Consider the following 16,718-nt stretch of genomic DNA (forward strand, 5'->3'; position numbering starts at 1 on the left):
TAGCTAATGCACTGCAACATGCTAAAGCTATTCAGAAGATCCTAGCATCTGCATAACATGCTAAAAGCTACTTAAAACACCTTAGCAAATGCACTGCAATATGTTAAAGCTATTCAAAAGATCCTAGCATCTGCATGCTAAAAGCTACTTAAAACACCTTAGCAAATGCACTGCAACATGCTAAAGCTGTTCAAAAGATCCTAGCATCTGCTATCATTACATGCTAGAAGCTACTTAAAACACCTTAGCAAGTAAACACCTGACTGTTGTAGTTAAAACACCTTAAGTACTGTTGTACTTAAAACACCTGACTGTTGTAGTTGCTTCTATTGCTCTCATTTGTAAGTCGCTTTGGATAAAAGCGTCTGCTAAATGACTAAATGTAAATGTAAATGTAAGTGCACTGCAACATGCTAAAGCTATTTTGAACATTTTACCATCTACATAACATGCTAAAAGCTACTTAAAACACCATAGCAAATGCACTGCAACAAGTTAAAGCTATTCAGAAGATCCTAGAATCTGCATAACATGCTAAAAGCTTCTTAAAAACACCTTAGCAAATGCACTGCAACATGCTAAAGCTATTCAGAAGATCCTAGCATCTGCATAACAGGCTAAAAGCTACTTAAACACATTAGCAAATGCACTGCAACATGTTAAAGCTATTCAGAAGATACTAGCATCTGCATAACATGCTAAAAGCTACTTAAACCACCTTAGCTAATGCACTGCAACATGCTAAATCTATTCAGAAGATCCTAGCATCTTCATAACATGCTAAAAGCTACTTAAAACACCTTAGCAAATGCACTGCAACATGTTAAAGCTATTCAAAAGATCCTAGCATCTGCATTACATGCTAAAAGCTACTTAAAACACCTTAGCAAATGCACTGCAACATGCTAAAGCTGTTCAAAAGATCCTAGCATCTGCATTACATGCTAAAAGCTACTTAAAACACCTTAGCAAGTGCACTGCAACATGCTAAAGCTATTTTGAACATTTTACCATCTGCATAACATGCTAAAAGCTACTTAAAACACCTTAGAAACTGCACTTTAACATGCTAAAGTTATTTTGAACATTTTACCATCTGCATAACATGCTAAAAGCTACTTAAAACACCTTAGCAACTGCACTGCAACATGCTAAAGCTATTAAGAAGTACACAGTACAGATTTTCAAGTGCATAGCATCACACTAAAGCTATTTGTCACATCTTAGTGTCCATATTATAAGCTAAAAGCTTCTCAGAACACCTTGGCAATTACATAGCAACATGCTAAAGCTATTTGGGACATGTCACATCTTCAGAAAATGTAAAAATCTCTTTTTAATTTTTGCTGTAAATCGATAGAGTGGCAACGCGTCACAAATGAGGATGTGTTCGCCATCAAACAAATGCAAAAGCTGTGTGTGTCAGACATGTTCAGCGGCCAGATCAAGTGTTTTATCAAATGTGAGGGAGGAGTGAGAGTAGCGAGGGCTGTTGCTGCCCGCAGGCAGGCCGCAGGACACGGTCTCGCAGGACCGAATAAAGACACGCTTTCATGTCATGACGAGTCAGAGCGTCTTGTTAGTAGTAAGTACCAGCCTGTGCCCTTCTGCTGTTTTAAACTGGATTTACACGCTAATCTTATCTTATTAGTGGTGTTTGCTTATATTAGGGATAATGATTTTAACAAACCCTAACCTTAAATAACTTATCTGTGTGTGTGTGTGTGTGTGTGTGTGTGTGTGTGTGTGTTGTGTGTGTGTGTGTGTGTGTGTGCATGCGTGCGTGCGTGTGTGTGTGTGGGCATGTTTTTGTGAAATATCAGGACACAAATGTGTATAATGACATGGGTATGACATAGGTATTACAAAAAGAGGGTGAAATATGAGGATGTTCCCCATGTCCTCACTTTTTAAAATGCTTATAAATCATACAGGGTGAGGTTTTTTCACAGAAAGTAAACTGTGCAGTTTCCTGTGATGGGTAGGTTTAGGGGCAGGGGCAGTGTAGGGGGATAGAAAATACGGATTGTACGGTATAAAAACCATTACGCCTATGGAATGTCCTCACATTTCACAAAAACAAACATGTGTGTGTGTGTGTGTGTGTGTGTGTGTGTGTGTGTGTGTGTGTGTGTGTGTGTGTGTCGTCCTGCAGCATTTGTGCTCCAGACGTTAGTGATGGGAAGTATCACTAATGTCTATATAATCACACAATATTGTCAGACAATTCTATTGTTTAAGTACCCAATAATGATGTGAAACTCTCTCATTCCTAAGCATATATAGTGAATAAACTTGTCTTAATCAACGCATCTATTTACATAAACCGTGTGAAACCAGTGTTGAAAAAAAAACACAGGTTAGGTTTGTTTTGAAGCATGGCAGCTGGTTTAAGCTGGTTTGAGCTGGAGCTAGTTTCTTAGGACCAGCTTAAACCAGCTCAAACCAGCTGCCATGCTTCAAAACATACCTAACCAGCATAAACAGGGTAATTTCGCCCCTCATTCAAGTAAGCTTGATTATTCACACATATGCTCGCATCAGCAGCTCATTGGTTCTTGGCGGACATGTCCGATTCCCAAGTGTTTCCTCAGTCCAGTTTGTACTGGTGACTCGAGAACTCTTGTAACCATTAACCGACTCTCGACTCGACAGAGAACTGCTAAGGACACAGTATTGCTAAATAAACGCGAGTCGTTTTGTCATTCTATGAGGATTAGCATCCAGGCTAATTTCTCCCACTCCTCCTGGAGGAATTGTGCGATGTGATAGTGTGTTGGAGTTTCCTCCAGGGCAATAACACATAGAGAATCACCAAGCGCAGTAATTCGGCCCTCACAATGAAGCGCTGGTTTATCCAGCGGAGCAGCTTAGTCCTATTAATCTCTTGTAACCAAATAAAGTGTGCCCGGGCTACTCGCGGCGGCTGCCGGCTAAGGCCAAGGACTCGTGTCCTCTCTTTGGGTCATTACTAAGCTCGCACCCCCCAGGGCTCTCCATTTCCATTGCAGCTCCTCTGTTCCTTCAGCTCCGCCGCACTTCCCGACTCTCCACGGCTTATCGTTTGGAAGCAGATGTGTTGTGACAGTGGGCATTTTCCATATGAGCTGCATAGTTATGACAGAGAGCAAAGCACCGCATGATCCAGGCTGGTCAAACCGTCGAATTCATCCCCTCGGTCTGGGCTCGTCTCCGCTAGACTCTGCTGATATGGAAAGCCGTTTAAACAGCCAATCGTGAAACACCTTCCAATCCTCCTCAGCAAAGCCTGCCCTGCACATTCAGGCTGTGTCCCAGTTCGCAAACTATATAGAATGCGAGATTAGTGCATCCCAAATCAAAGTATGCTAAACTAGATTTTATTTTCAGAGGAAAATTTGAGTGGTGTTTGCCATGCAAAAGTCACCAGCATGGACACATCTAGGGTTGCCACCTTCAGTGTGGCAAAATAAGGGACACCCATTCACGACCCCCCCCCCCCCCCCCCCCAAAAAAAAATTCCCTTAAAAAACAATTGCATAAAGGACAGATATAAAGAATACATCATGAAATGATTATTTCAACATTAACAACTTGACAGCTCAATAATAAACCATAAGAAAACATGAGATCAAGGACGTGAACTTGCAAGAGAACACATGCTATATTATTTTACATTTGATTATTTTATTTAATTCTAAAGAACTCTTAGCTTATTTGGTGCACTTATGACGCCTCATGATGTTCCAAACCAGTATGAGTTTCTTTGTTCTGCTGTAGGCCTACATAAAAGAAGATATTTTGAAGAAAGTTTGTACCAGGCTGCTTTGGGGCACCATTGACTTCCACAGTAATCTTCCTATTTGTTCAACATAAAGAAATGTATACATGTTTGGAACAACTTGAGGGTGAATAAATTATGACAGAATTTTCATTTTTGGGTGAACTGTCCCTTTAAGAAGTCATTCTGAACCAGGTCTAATCACTTTTTTGAATTTTCTTTGAATAATTTACTTATTTTGAAATTATGACTATATTATCGTGTAATTATTTGTCCCATTTTTATCTAAATATTTTTTAAATGTCATAAACTTTATATGACAGGATTATTTATTATGTATGATATAGCCTAACTAAATGATAAATTAATAATAACATTTATTAGGCTATAATCTATTAATTTAATTAAATTAACCTGTCTAAAAAATAATAATTCTGTCTGCCAAGCTCTGATAATACTGGATAGTATTTGTAATCCATTAAAAAAAATGTATAGGCCTACCTTTAGAAGCACGGATGTGTCTGTCACATAGACCGGTCTGTCACCAAAGTCAGACAGTCTGAGACACTGAAATGCTTCTCATAAAGTGTGCAGTTGGCCTGAGGTTCATCATGAGTTACTGGACAGACCCATTGATACCTTTTTTTCTATTCAGCCCTATATCTGGAGATCCTCTTGCGTTCTTCAAACGGTGGACGCGACGCGAGCTCGACATGTTTTCAAAAAACCGCGCAAGATTACAGCACAGCAGGCACACTCTGGCACAGCGCATGTTCTCGAGAGTCCGCCGCTATGGCAACAAAGCCCGCAATCACGCACAAATGAGCTCCTGTACTACTTATTGTGAAATTGATTCTTTATATTTGCTATCAGTATTCTCCACACTGCAAAATCCGTATGTGTTTATTGAACTATGTGTGGACCTGTGTAAAATACGGGACAAATCGCGTCCCGTATTGGTTTGATACGGAACGCGTCATTTTGCTTGTAAATACGGGACGATTCCGTATTTTACGGGACGGGTGGCAACCCTAGACACATCACACCAAGGACAATAACGATAATAGGGCCGTATGATTTCCATGATGCGGAAAACATGGAGGGAATCACGGAATTGAAGTCATAAAAAATGTATTTTCTGTATAATGTGGAATGTCACGGTGTGAATGAATGTTTCATTTGATAACACTATCGTCATATCATAAACATACAGAAACTTTATCACGGCAACTTGTCAAAATAAAAGTCCGGTTTAACTTGAAGAAATTGTGACAGAAATATATTACTTCTGTACAATAGAATGTATGAAAATATTAATGTAGTAGTAGTAGTAGTAGTGATAATAATAATAATACAATTAATATTCAAACTTAATTTTATTAGCAATAATACATTTTTAACAGTAAACCTCTATTATGAAGCACTTTTCTTGCGCAAAATTTTACATTTTTTATTTAATTAAAAGATCATTTAAAATACACAACACAGAATTTCTGGGTAAAAACAACGACATTTCATAGGGCCCTATTATTGTAAAAAACATTTTTTATTGTTTTTATGAATTCAATTCATTATTAGACATGCTTTTGTTTATTACCATTTAATTAAATCCTTAAAGTGGAATCCAGAAAAATATAAAAACGTAAAATGAAATTTGGTTAAAAAATAACTATATATATATATATATATATATATATATATATATATATATATATATATATATATATATATTGGTAAAAATAAAATGGGAATTTTAGAAAAAAAATTAAATGTATTTCATAGGACCCTAAAAATGTAACTTGCTGAATTTTTTATAAAATTCTGGTTAAAGTTCCATGATTTCAAGTAATTAGACTTGATTTTGGATTAATTAAATATAATTTAACCATTAAATCAAAAAAACTAAAAATAACTAAAATGTAATTTTGGGAAAAAATAAAACGAATTTCATAGGGCCCTACAATGATATTGATAAAGATATAGTTTTAAAATCATTTAAATATAAAATAATATCAGTCCACACCACAACAAAAGATAACGGCACAGAAAAATGATGTCATTGGAATCAACAGCTGATGAACGGTAAAAAAAATTGACAGCCAATTAAAATCCATCCTTATAGTTATCGTTCTTGGTGTGAACTGGGTTGTTCTGGTTTGTTGTCACAATATTGATTTATGGTTGCTAAAGAGTTAGGGAACCATCACCAAGATATGTTAGGTTATTAGCCAGGGTTTAGCTATGCTAAATCACTTAGCAAACGCCACTAAATTATGCCAGGTAAGCAAGTATGCTTGATGGCTACTTTCACTGGAACTATGTCTCAAAACTGTCACACTGTTATTATGTGACACACTACCTCTAGTGAAGTAGCAGAAATGCATAGATTGCGATGCAGCCCCAGACCAGCAGTGACCTTTACAGCTGTTTTAAACCAATATCTGCAGTCTGAACATCACATGTGCCGCAGGACTAGGTGCTCTGAGCCCGTAGGGATTTGTGTAGAGCTTCAGAGCGCCAGACCATAGCTAAAACCTCTCGTGTCAACTCCGTGAATACACCCAACACTGAGCGAATGCCGTGCTTTTGAAATCATATATCTGGGGGTGGTAGCTTATCCTCTCCAATGTGAATGCACTGAATTCTGGCTTATCGTTCTGCACTGTAACACAGACGGATGCAGGCGAAGAGCGGGGATCGCTCTTTGAACGATAATTACTCAATGGAACTGATTCAATTAATTGAGGCCAGGAGCAAAAACTGGAAAGATCGGAACAAATTAAATCATAATTATCAGCTACTTAGGAGAGGCCACACCTGAGTAATTTCAAATTAAGATAAGTGTATGTACATAGCAGTTGTCCTGCTGTAGGAAGCTGACACTATTAACACACAGCGTGCGACGCCAACTCATTCTGAGCTGGATCAAACTAATGCTTTCTGATGCTCAATGAACTTAGAAGAAATTCTATCCATTGCACTGGGCTTTTTTTTTCCTCTGAGAGTGTGTGTTTGTTTGTTGAAACCGGCAGTGTTTTACCGCCAGTATATTGTTACCCCTTAACCGCACTAATGTGGCATCTATCAACTCGCTAAACCAGCACTTTGATTGAAACTGCTTCAAATGTGCCCACAAACACTGTGTGTGTCTAATGCCTACTGCAGTTTTACTACATACTGCATACTTTGTTAATTAATAGTATGTCGTTCAGTTAGGCCTCGTTTACAGTCAGCGAAATGTGACCCAATTCCGATTTTTTGCTCACATGTGTGACACAGATCGGATGTGTTGTATGACCGTGTAAACAGGAAGAAAACGCATGCGTTCGGATATATTTCGAGACCGGTTTCCGGCCTCATTCATATGTGGAAATATATCAGATATGTGCCAATGCGACTGTCATGTAAAGCCGTGTTAATTTTGACAGCAAATTTTGATTTAGTTTTAGTCATATTTTAGTCACCTGAATTGTTTTTAGTTTTAGTCTAGTTTTAGTCGACTAAAATCTAATGAGTTTAGTTCAATTGTAATACATTAAGCATTTAAGCATTACATAACCGACGGTCACTTGAACTGACATTTTGACATAATTTTGTTTTTGACATTAAAAATACACAAAAGCTCAATTCACTTTTTTTTTTCTTTTTTTTTTAAACATCTATATAGTTTTTGTAACTTTCTATTTCTGTTTTAGTTAGTAGGCCCTATCAGGTTAAGCTAAAGCTTCACATAAGTTTGTTTATTTATTTATTTTTTTAAATTTCAGTTAACATTTATTTAATTTAAAGTAATGACGATTTTTTTAATGGTTTTAGTTAACCCTGATACTTTATTGAATATGTGTCAAATACTAATCTTTCCTCCTGACTATGAATTAAATGGGAATTAAATTAAAAACAGTTTATTGTGTAACCAAAAACGAATATATAATGCGTGACTTTTAATTATAAACAAGCTCGAAATACACCGGGACTCTTATTTTGAAATGCGCCTTACTAATGCAGTTGCAGGATGCTTCAAGTTCAGATGAGGGAGATAAAATATGCGTTGTTACAACCGTCTAAAACATATTACTATAAAAACATCGTAAAGGAAACAGTCTTTATTCATCAGCATTAGTTCATAAACAATTGCTTGGCATAAATGTGCACTATTCATTGATTGTGAGCCGCTCTGGAGCGCTGGATTGGGGATGCGCGAGCCTGTAGAAGCGCAACAGCGCCGTGTTTTCCAGCGGTTAGATAAGCGCGTTCAAATCATGTGTGCATCTGTTTCACACGACATCAGTTCTGACTGGATCTCTTCCCTAATCGTCCCTCCCTAACATTTTCGTCTCGTTTTTTTAATTTGTTGACGAAAGTGACAGTTGATTTTCGTCATAGTTTTTGTCATCCAACACTAGTTTTTATTTAGTTATCGTCTCGTTTTCGTCAGTGAAAAAAGGTCGTTGACGAAAATGATGACGAAAATTATTCTTCAACGAAATTAACACTGATGTAAACAGGCAGATGGGATTTTCTCAAGCACGTGATGACGGCTTGACAGAACCGGCTGAATCCGAAATTCACTATTCCCTACGTTAGTCCACTAATATTGAAGGAGTGAATGAAAACGAGTGAGTGGATTCGGACAGTCGTTGAGCGTACATCGGCTGTACACTCGTTTTTGCGGTGCAATGTGGGATTGAATGAGTGCACTCAGTAACGTCCACTAGATGCTATCCTCTCAAATACTGCCCTATTTGTGGGTATAGGGGGCGATGTTTGTTTGACAGCCCGATTTAAAGGGAGCGTTCTTTGATCATTTTCTATATATCATTTAAGCAGAGTTTAAAAAACATCCTACTAAGAGAAACAATGTGAAGTTTAGCGTTTATAGTCACTGGTTTGATTTACTGACACTTAGACAAAGAACATCTGACTGTAGGGGAGAGCGGGGCACAACCGAACACTTTTTGACTGTCTCAGTTTGTGTAAATCCACTTGGGATTCAGCGCATTTATTATTTTTCACATTAATTCCCCACATGTTTAGTACAAATATGTGGTTTTGTTTCATTAATACAGTGTATACTTTTTTCTTGATTTACCCCGAAAGAATGGAAGTGAAATGTGACAACATGCCCCGTCGTTGGGGTACATTGTAACATGACCAAATGACAGCTTAAAATGTTACCTGATTAAATCAAAAAAATATACAAGACAAACTAAAAAATTTTGTCAATAAAATAAAATTAACAACTTTTTAAAATAAAATAATGGCATTTTTTAATCATTAATTTTTGAGTTTGACAACAAACACATCTGTAAATACAGCTATCCAGCATAGTTAAAAACAACAATAATTAATAACTTCTGAACATTGACTCTCAGTCATTATTCACCCTATTCTCATGGTTTCTCAATAGATTTCATAAAAGTATAAAATATAATATCGTAGTTCTAATAGGGGCTCATTGTAACGCAGTGTTAAAGGGTTAGTTCACCCAAAAATGAAAATTCTGTCATTAATTACTCACCCTCATGTCGTTCGACACCCGTCAGACCTCCGTTCATCTTCGGAACAGAAATGAAGATATTTTAGTGTAAATCTGATGGCTCTGAAAGGCCTCCATTGGCTCAATGCACGGTTCACGCTCAAGACCCTTAAAAGGTACTAAAGACGTCGTTACAAAGTCCATCTCACTACAGTGGTTCTACAATAACTTTATGAATCGGCGAGAATAGTTTTTTGTGCGCAAAAAAACCCTAAATAACGACTTATATAGTGATGACGATTTCAAAACACGGCCTCATGAAGCTTCGAAGCGTTATGAATCAGTGAGTCGATTCATGATTCGGATCGCGTGTCAAACCGCCAAACTGCTGAAATTTGGCGATTCAAACTGCTGATTCGACTCGCTGATTCATAACGCTTCGAAGCTTCATGAGGCCGTGTTTTGAAATCGTCATCGCTATATAAGTCGTTATTTAGGGGTTTTTTGCGCACATAGACTATTCTCGCCGATTCATAAAGTTATTGTAGAACCACTGTAGTGAGATGGACTTTGTAACGACGTCTTTAGTGCCTTTTAAGGGTCTTGAGAGTGAACCGTGCCATTGAGCCAATGGAGGACTTTCAGAGCCATCAGATTTACACTAAAATATCTTCATTTCTGTTCCGAACATGAACGGAGGTCTGACGGGTGTCGAACGACATGAGGGTAAGTAATTAATGACAGAATTTTCCTTTTTGGGTGAACTAACCCTTTAACACACACCCCACCTGCACAAATAGGATTCAAACCGTGGCTCGTGTCTTCTGCTGTTAGATCAGCATTAAAGAATAATCTCAACTGTTAAATAACATGCTCTAAAAAAATGCTAGGTTAAAAATAACCCAAGTTGGGTTGAAAATGGACTAACCCAGCAATTGGTTTGTTTTAACCCAGCGATTGAGTTGTTTTAAGCAAACATTTAACCCAACCGGATTACAGTGCCGGTGTATATTGGGCTTTTTTTCTGGTTATTATTGGTATTTAATTACTAAAATTTATCTGGCATTTAATTCACTGTTATATACATAAGTCCATAATTATTACATAAATACAGTTTGAAGCAGTAATATTTCAAAACAGTGTGTTTTTTTGTTTTCATGTTTTCATTGTACCCCTAAAGTTCTTTGTGCTCTTCAATTTTTCAAATCCAAGGGAGGAAAATAAGTGTCAAGCCCTGATACTGCAGAAACAGTAGTTTGTCATTTTGAATATAACCCCTCTCTCTTTCTCTGTTTTCCGGAGGCTCTTGTGCACTAAAAGCATGTGTGCAGGAAAGCAGGTGGATGTTTTAGGACACAGCTTCGTTACGAAGCTCACTTGTGGTTTTTATCAATTCCCTTCTCTGGGATCTTTAGCTCTGACGTAGACTAAGGTCACTCTGGTGCGTGTAGTAATTGTATTTTTCGGTGATTCCGGGTCAGTCTCCTGCAATCGGTGACATTCCAATAAACAAGGTGGCGTTCGGCCAAGCCATTGTTTCTCTGCGGTGTGGCTGGAGAAATTCCTTAATCTCCAGTCTACAGCAGAGCTCAGGAGAAGAAAAATCGTGTTTTCCTTCCAAGAGCGAGCAAGAGAGCTTTGCCGGTCTGGCCTCCTCGCTGGCTGGAGAGCGGAGCGCTGTCACAGCGCCCTGATTTACGCGCCTGCTTTTCCTGCATTTTCTCCGCAGCCTCTTCAGTCCTTATCGTCTGTATGAGCACGGTGAACTCAGCTCGTCTGGCCTGTTTTTCATTGCGTTTGGTGATAAAAGCAAATGAAGGCCGCGCTGACCGTGTCACAGTGAAATTTAAACGTGATCTTTGAGTTTGTTTGTGACGTAACTCTGCCAGTTTATTAGGGTTTTCTGTCTTCCCTAGTGTGTTTACATTCGGGCCAAAAAGCCGCAAGCCAGCAGCGGGAGTGGAATATATTTGGAGCTGAGATAGAGGGATAAATAATGCGGTGTTTGCAGGAGGCCTTCGCCACACACACGCACACACACACCCGCGTCGCGTAAATCTCCCCCACTTTGCCGCACAAATAATCCTTCAAAGCCATCCTGAGGTTTTGGGGAATGATTGCCTTTTGTATCGCCTCCCGTCGCCTTTTTCCAGCGAGCACCGGCGGAGTCTATTCAGACGGCAGATCTGCAGCAGAACGCCACTATTAAATCAGCACATTTAAGACGGCTGCCTCCACAAAGCCTTTCTCCACTTCTGAAAAGACCCCGGCCCGGCATATTGTCACGGATAGACTGACACGCTTAGCATTCCGACGCACTTCGCATTCCGTGCCATGTGCGGCTTCTGCGGGGGAAAGCAGGGCAGGAGCGGCTGTGGCGGAGAGAGGGTTTGGTTTCAGGGTTAGTGGAGGAGCAGAGCAGCTCTCGTCTCTGATCTCAGAACTGTATGAGGCCGTCCACACACTAAAGAGAATAACAGATGGACAAAAACAACAATACTGCAGTTTCCCTCAACAGCTGCTCACTGTACAGAACACAGAGAAAACACTGCCCTGTGTTACAGTACAGCTTACAACATCTATCTATCTATCTATCTATCTATCTATCTATCTATCTATCTATCTATCTATCTATCTATCTATCTATCTATCTATCTATCTATCTATCTATCTATCTATCTATCTATCTATCTATCTATCTATCTATCTATCTATCTATCTATCCTTCCATTGTTCTATCTTTCCATCCATCTATTATTCTATCTTTCAGTCCATCCATCCATCATCTATCGTTTTATTGTTCTATCTATCTATCTATCTATCTATCTATCTATCTATCTATCTATCTATCTATCTATCTATCTATCTATCTATCTATCTATCTATCTATCTATCTATCTATCTATCATCCATCGTTCATTCTATCGATCGTTCCATCCATCCATTGTTTTATTGTTCTATTATTCTATCTTTCCATCCATCCATCCGTCATTCTATCCATCCATCCATCTTACTATCCATCCATCTATCTATCTATCTATCTATCTATCTATCTATCTATCTATCTATCTATCTATCTATCTATCTATCTATCTATCTATCTATCTATCTATCTATCTATCTATCTATCTATCCTTCCATTGTTCTATCTTTCCATCCATCTATTATTCTATCTTTCAGTCCATCCATCCATCATCTATCGTTTTATTGTTCTATCTATCTATCTATCTATCTATCTATCTATCTATCTATCTATCTATCATCCATCGTTCATTGTATCGATCGTTCCATCCATCCATACATCCATCATTTTATTGTACTATCTATCCATCCATGCATCTATCCATCTAATGTTCGTCCATCCATCAATTATCTTTCTATCCATCCATCCATCCTTCGACTATTCTATCTTTACATCCATCCATCATTCTATCATCCGTCATTCTATCCATCCATCCATCCATCATACTATCATTCTATCTATCTATCCATCGTTCATTCTATCGATCGTTTCATCCATCCATCCATCGTTTTATTGTACTATCTTTCCATCCATCCATCCATCATACTAGCCATCCATCTATCTATCTATCTATCTATCTATCTATCTATCTATCTATCTATCTATCTATCTATCTATCTATCTATCTATCTATCTATCTATCTATCTATCTATCTATCTATCTATCTATCTATCTATCTATCTATCTATCTATCTATCTATCTATCTATGCTTCCATCCACCCATCCATCCATCTATTGTTTTATTGTACTATCTATCTATCCATCCATGCATCATTCTATCTATATATCTGCCTTTCTATCTATCCATCCATCCATCCATCCATCCATCCATCCATCCATCCATCCATCCATCCATCCATCCATCCATCCATCCATCCATCCATCCATCCATCCATCCATCCATCCATCCATCCATCCAGTTACAGTACAGTGTTTTTTTCAAACCCACCGTCTACTCAGTGTTGAAAATATGTAGTTTTGCACATTCCTATTACAGAAACAAAATAATAAGGGAGCGTTGGGTTAGAAAGATGCGCTCCTCTCTCCGTCCATTAGCCGACTATGTCTTAATGTCTGGAAAAGAAACAGCGACGCAGCAACAAATGTGTAATGAGCTTGACTTTTTCATCAGCAGCGAGCGTGTTTGAATTGCAGTCTGGGGGAATGTGCTGGTGTACATGTGTGCAATAATGCACCTGCAGCCTGTCTCTCTGCAGCCCTTACGTTTATGCGAAAGATCCAATGCCAAATGATCTCCCAAGAGAAGCGCTGAAGGAGGCGCTCCGAGACGCAAATGTTTTTTCAGAGCACATTCTTATCAGACAATCGTCGCATAAATGTTTCAGCGCTACTTTCAAACGCACAATAATATCAGACATAATTTGAGCCGGCCCAGCATGCTTTGCAGTCATCAGGGGTTGTTTCCTTTGATCATTAATGTGCAATCCAAGGCATTTCAAAAAGAGCTCGGAGCTTTTTCACACCGCTGGAAATGGATGCTAACGAGGCTGCCGAGGAACGCGGTTGCGCTGCGGTAAACGCTAAAGAACTGTTAATTAGCGGATGCCTGCTAATAGGCCACGCTGTCACAGAATCCACAGTGCAAGCCGCCATCCTGTTTTTTTGTTGGCCGTGATGCAAAACAAAACACTTCATTATGCGAGAAAACTGCACGTTATTCAGCCTGAACCCTATCCTCTATAATTGCATTGTGCTTGGTGAAGATGCGCTAACATGCAGTGAACGGGCCGAGCTTTGATGCAGTCCTGAAATATGCACAGGCTTGTTGGCTGAGGTGATGTAAAGAGCCAAATTTCCGCCCCTTTGGGCCCGAATGGGCTAGATCTTTCAGTTACACTTAGTAAGTAGATAATTTAGCTCTCATTAAACGTGGAAACAGGGCCGTATGCCACGATGCGCCGATGCCAAGCCTTCAGAAAACGCGGAGAAAGGAGCCTTTCTGCTTTGAGAAGAGCTTGAAACGCTTCACGGTGGAGATGCCTCGCGTTCCCGGCCCAGTCCGTCCCCGGGGACCCAGACTCATTAGCACTTGACTTCAGAGCAGCCCAGTCCTGCTCCTCGGGCTCTCAGATGTGGATAGAAGATGCCGGACTGAGGGGCCGCGGCCGCTTTCCATCCCCTCCTGTCTCGCTATCCCATCACCCCCACTGTTAGTTCAGTTTGACTGACAGCCGGTTGAAGTTCAAGGCGCTGGGAATACTCTCCTGCTCCACCACTGAGAGGATGACAAAAGATAAATGTGGTCAAACTTTTAGTGCCTGACTGATCATTCGTTCGCTACTCAAATGTTGCTCATATTTGTGTTGTTATGCAAACTTCGACCTATATAATATTTATTGGAAAGGACAGGTGAATGTGTGGTTGTAAAGGATCTATCTATCTATCGTTCTATCTATCTATCTATCTATCTATCTATCTATCTATCTATCTATCTATCTATCTATCTATCTATCTATCTATCTATCTATCTATCTATCTATCTATCTATCTATCTATCTATCCATCCATCCATCCATCCATCCATCCATCCATCCATCATTCTATCGTTCTATCTATCTATCCATCCATCCATCCATCCATCCATCCATCTATCTATCGTTCTATCATTCTATCTATCCATCTGTCGTACTATCTATCGTTCTCTATCCATCTATCATTGTTCTATCTATCTATCTATCTATCTATCTATCTATCTATCTATCTATCTATCTATCTATCTATCTATCTATCTATCTATCTATCTATCTATCTATCTATCTATCTATCTATCTATCTATCTATCTATCTATCTATCTATCTATCTATCTATCTATCATTCCATCCATCCATCCCTCTATCGTTCTATCATTCTATCTATCCATCTGTCGTATTATCTATTGTTCTCTCTATCCATCTATCATTGTTCTATCTATCTATCTATCTATCTATCTATCTATCTATCTATCTATCTATCTATCTATCTATCTATCTATCTATCTATCTATCTATCTATCTATCTATCTATCTATCTATCTATCTATCGCTCTATCGTTCTATCGTTCTATCTATCTATCTATCTATCTATCTATCTATCCTTCCATTGTTCTATCTTTCCATCCATCTATTATTCTATCTTTCAGTCCATCCATCCATCATCTATCGTTTTATTGTTCTATCTATCTATCTATCTATCTATCTATCTATCTATCTATCTATCTATCTATCTATCTATCTATCTATCTATCTATCTATCTATCTATCTATCTATCTATCTATCTATCTATCTATCTATCTATCTATCTATCATCCATCGTTCATTGTATCGATCGTTCCATCCATCCATACATCCATCATTTTATTGTACTATCTATCCATCCATGCATCTATCCATCTAATGTTCGTCCATCCATCAATTATCTTTCTATCCATCCATCCATCCTTCGACTATTCTATCTTTCCATCCATCCATCATTCTATCATCCGTCATTCTATCCATCCATCCATCCATCATACTATCATTCTATCTATCTATCCATCGTTCATTCTATCGATCGTTTCATCCATCCATCCATCGTTTTATTGTACTATCTTTCCATCCATCCATCCATCATACTAGCCATCCATCTATCTATCTATCTATCTATCTATCTATCCATCTATCTATCTATCTATCTATCTATCTATCTATCTATCTATCTATCTATCTATCTATCTATCTATCTATCTATCTATCTATCTATCTATCTATCTATCTATCTATCTATCTATCTATCTATCTATCTATCCATCTATCTATCTATCGCTCTATCGTTCTATCTATCCATCCATCCATCCATCTATCTATCGTTCTATCATTCTATCTATCCATCTTTCGTACTATCTATCGTTCTCTCTATCCATCTATCATTGTTCTATCTATCTATCTATCTATCTATCTATCTATCTATCTATCTATCTATCTATCTATCTATCTATCTATCTATCTATCTATCTATCTATCTATCTATCGTTCTATCGCTCTATCGTTCTATCTATCCATCCATCCATCCATCCATCTATCTATCGTTCTATCATTCTATCTATCCATCTTTCGTACTATCTATCGTTCTCTCTATCCATCTATCATTGTTCTATCTATCTATCTATCTATCTATCTATCTATCTATCTATCTATCTATCTATCTATCTATCTATCTATCTATCTATCTATCTATCTATCTATCTATCTATCTATCTATCTATCTATCTATCTATCTATCTATCTATCTATCTATCCATCCATCTATCATTCCATCCATCCATCCATCCATCCATCTATCGTTCTATCATTCTATCTATCCATCTGTCGTATTATCTATCGTTCTCTCTATCCATCTATCATTATTCTATCTATCTATCCATCCATCCATCCATCCATCCATCCATCGTTCTATCATTCTATCCATCCATCCGTCGTAT

At 38.2% G+C, this 16,718-nt stretch overlaps 1 protein-coding gene across 3 annotated transcripts in view; it reads left to right on the top strand.

Moving 5' to 3' along the window:
- Nucleotides 1-16,718, top strand: part of ttc28 (tetratricopeptide repeat domain 28) — a 442,541-nt gene that overhangs the window by 226,306 nt on the left and 199,517 nt on the right. The window contains exon 1 of one of the 3 annotated variants that reach the window (XM_079805116.1): nt 1,515-1,585. The exons of the other annotated variants lie outside the window; for them this stretch is intronic. Within the exon in view, the coding sequence (XP_079661242.1) occupies nt 1,559-1,585 (27 nt within the window). The 5' untranslated portion in view covers nt 1,515-1,558. Of the gene's footprint in view, nt 1-1,514; nt 1,586-16,718 lie in introns of those variants that run through there. 3 annotated transcript variants of the gene reach the window in all.

This window comes from Gobio gobio (genome assembly GCF_949357685.1).
Source record: "Gobio gobio genome assembly, chromosome: 22".
Taxonomy (NCBI): domain Eukaryota; kingdom Metazoa; phylum Chordata; class Actinopteri; order Cypriniformes; family Gobionidae; genus Gobio; species Gobio gobio.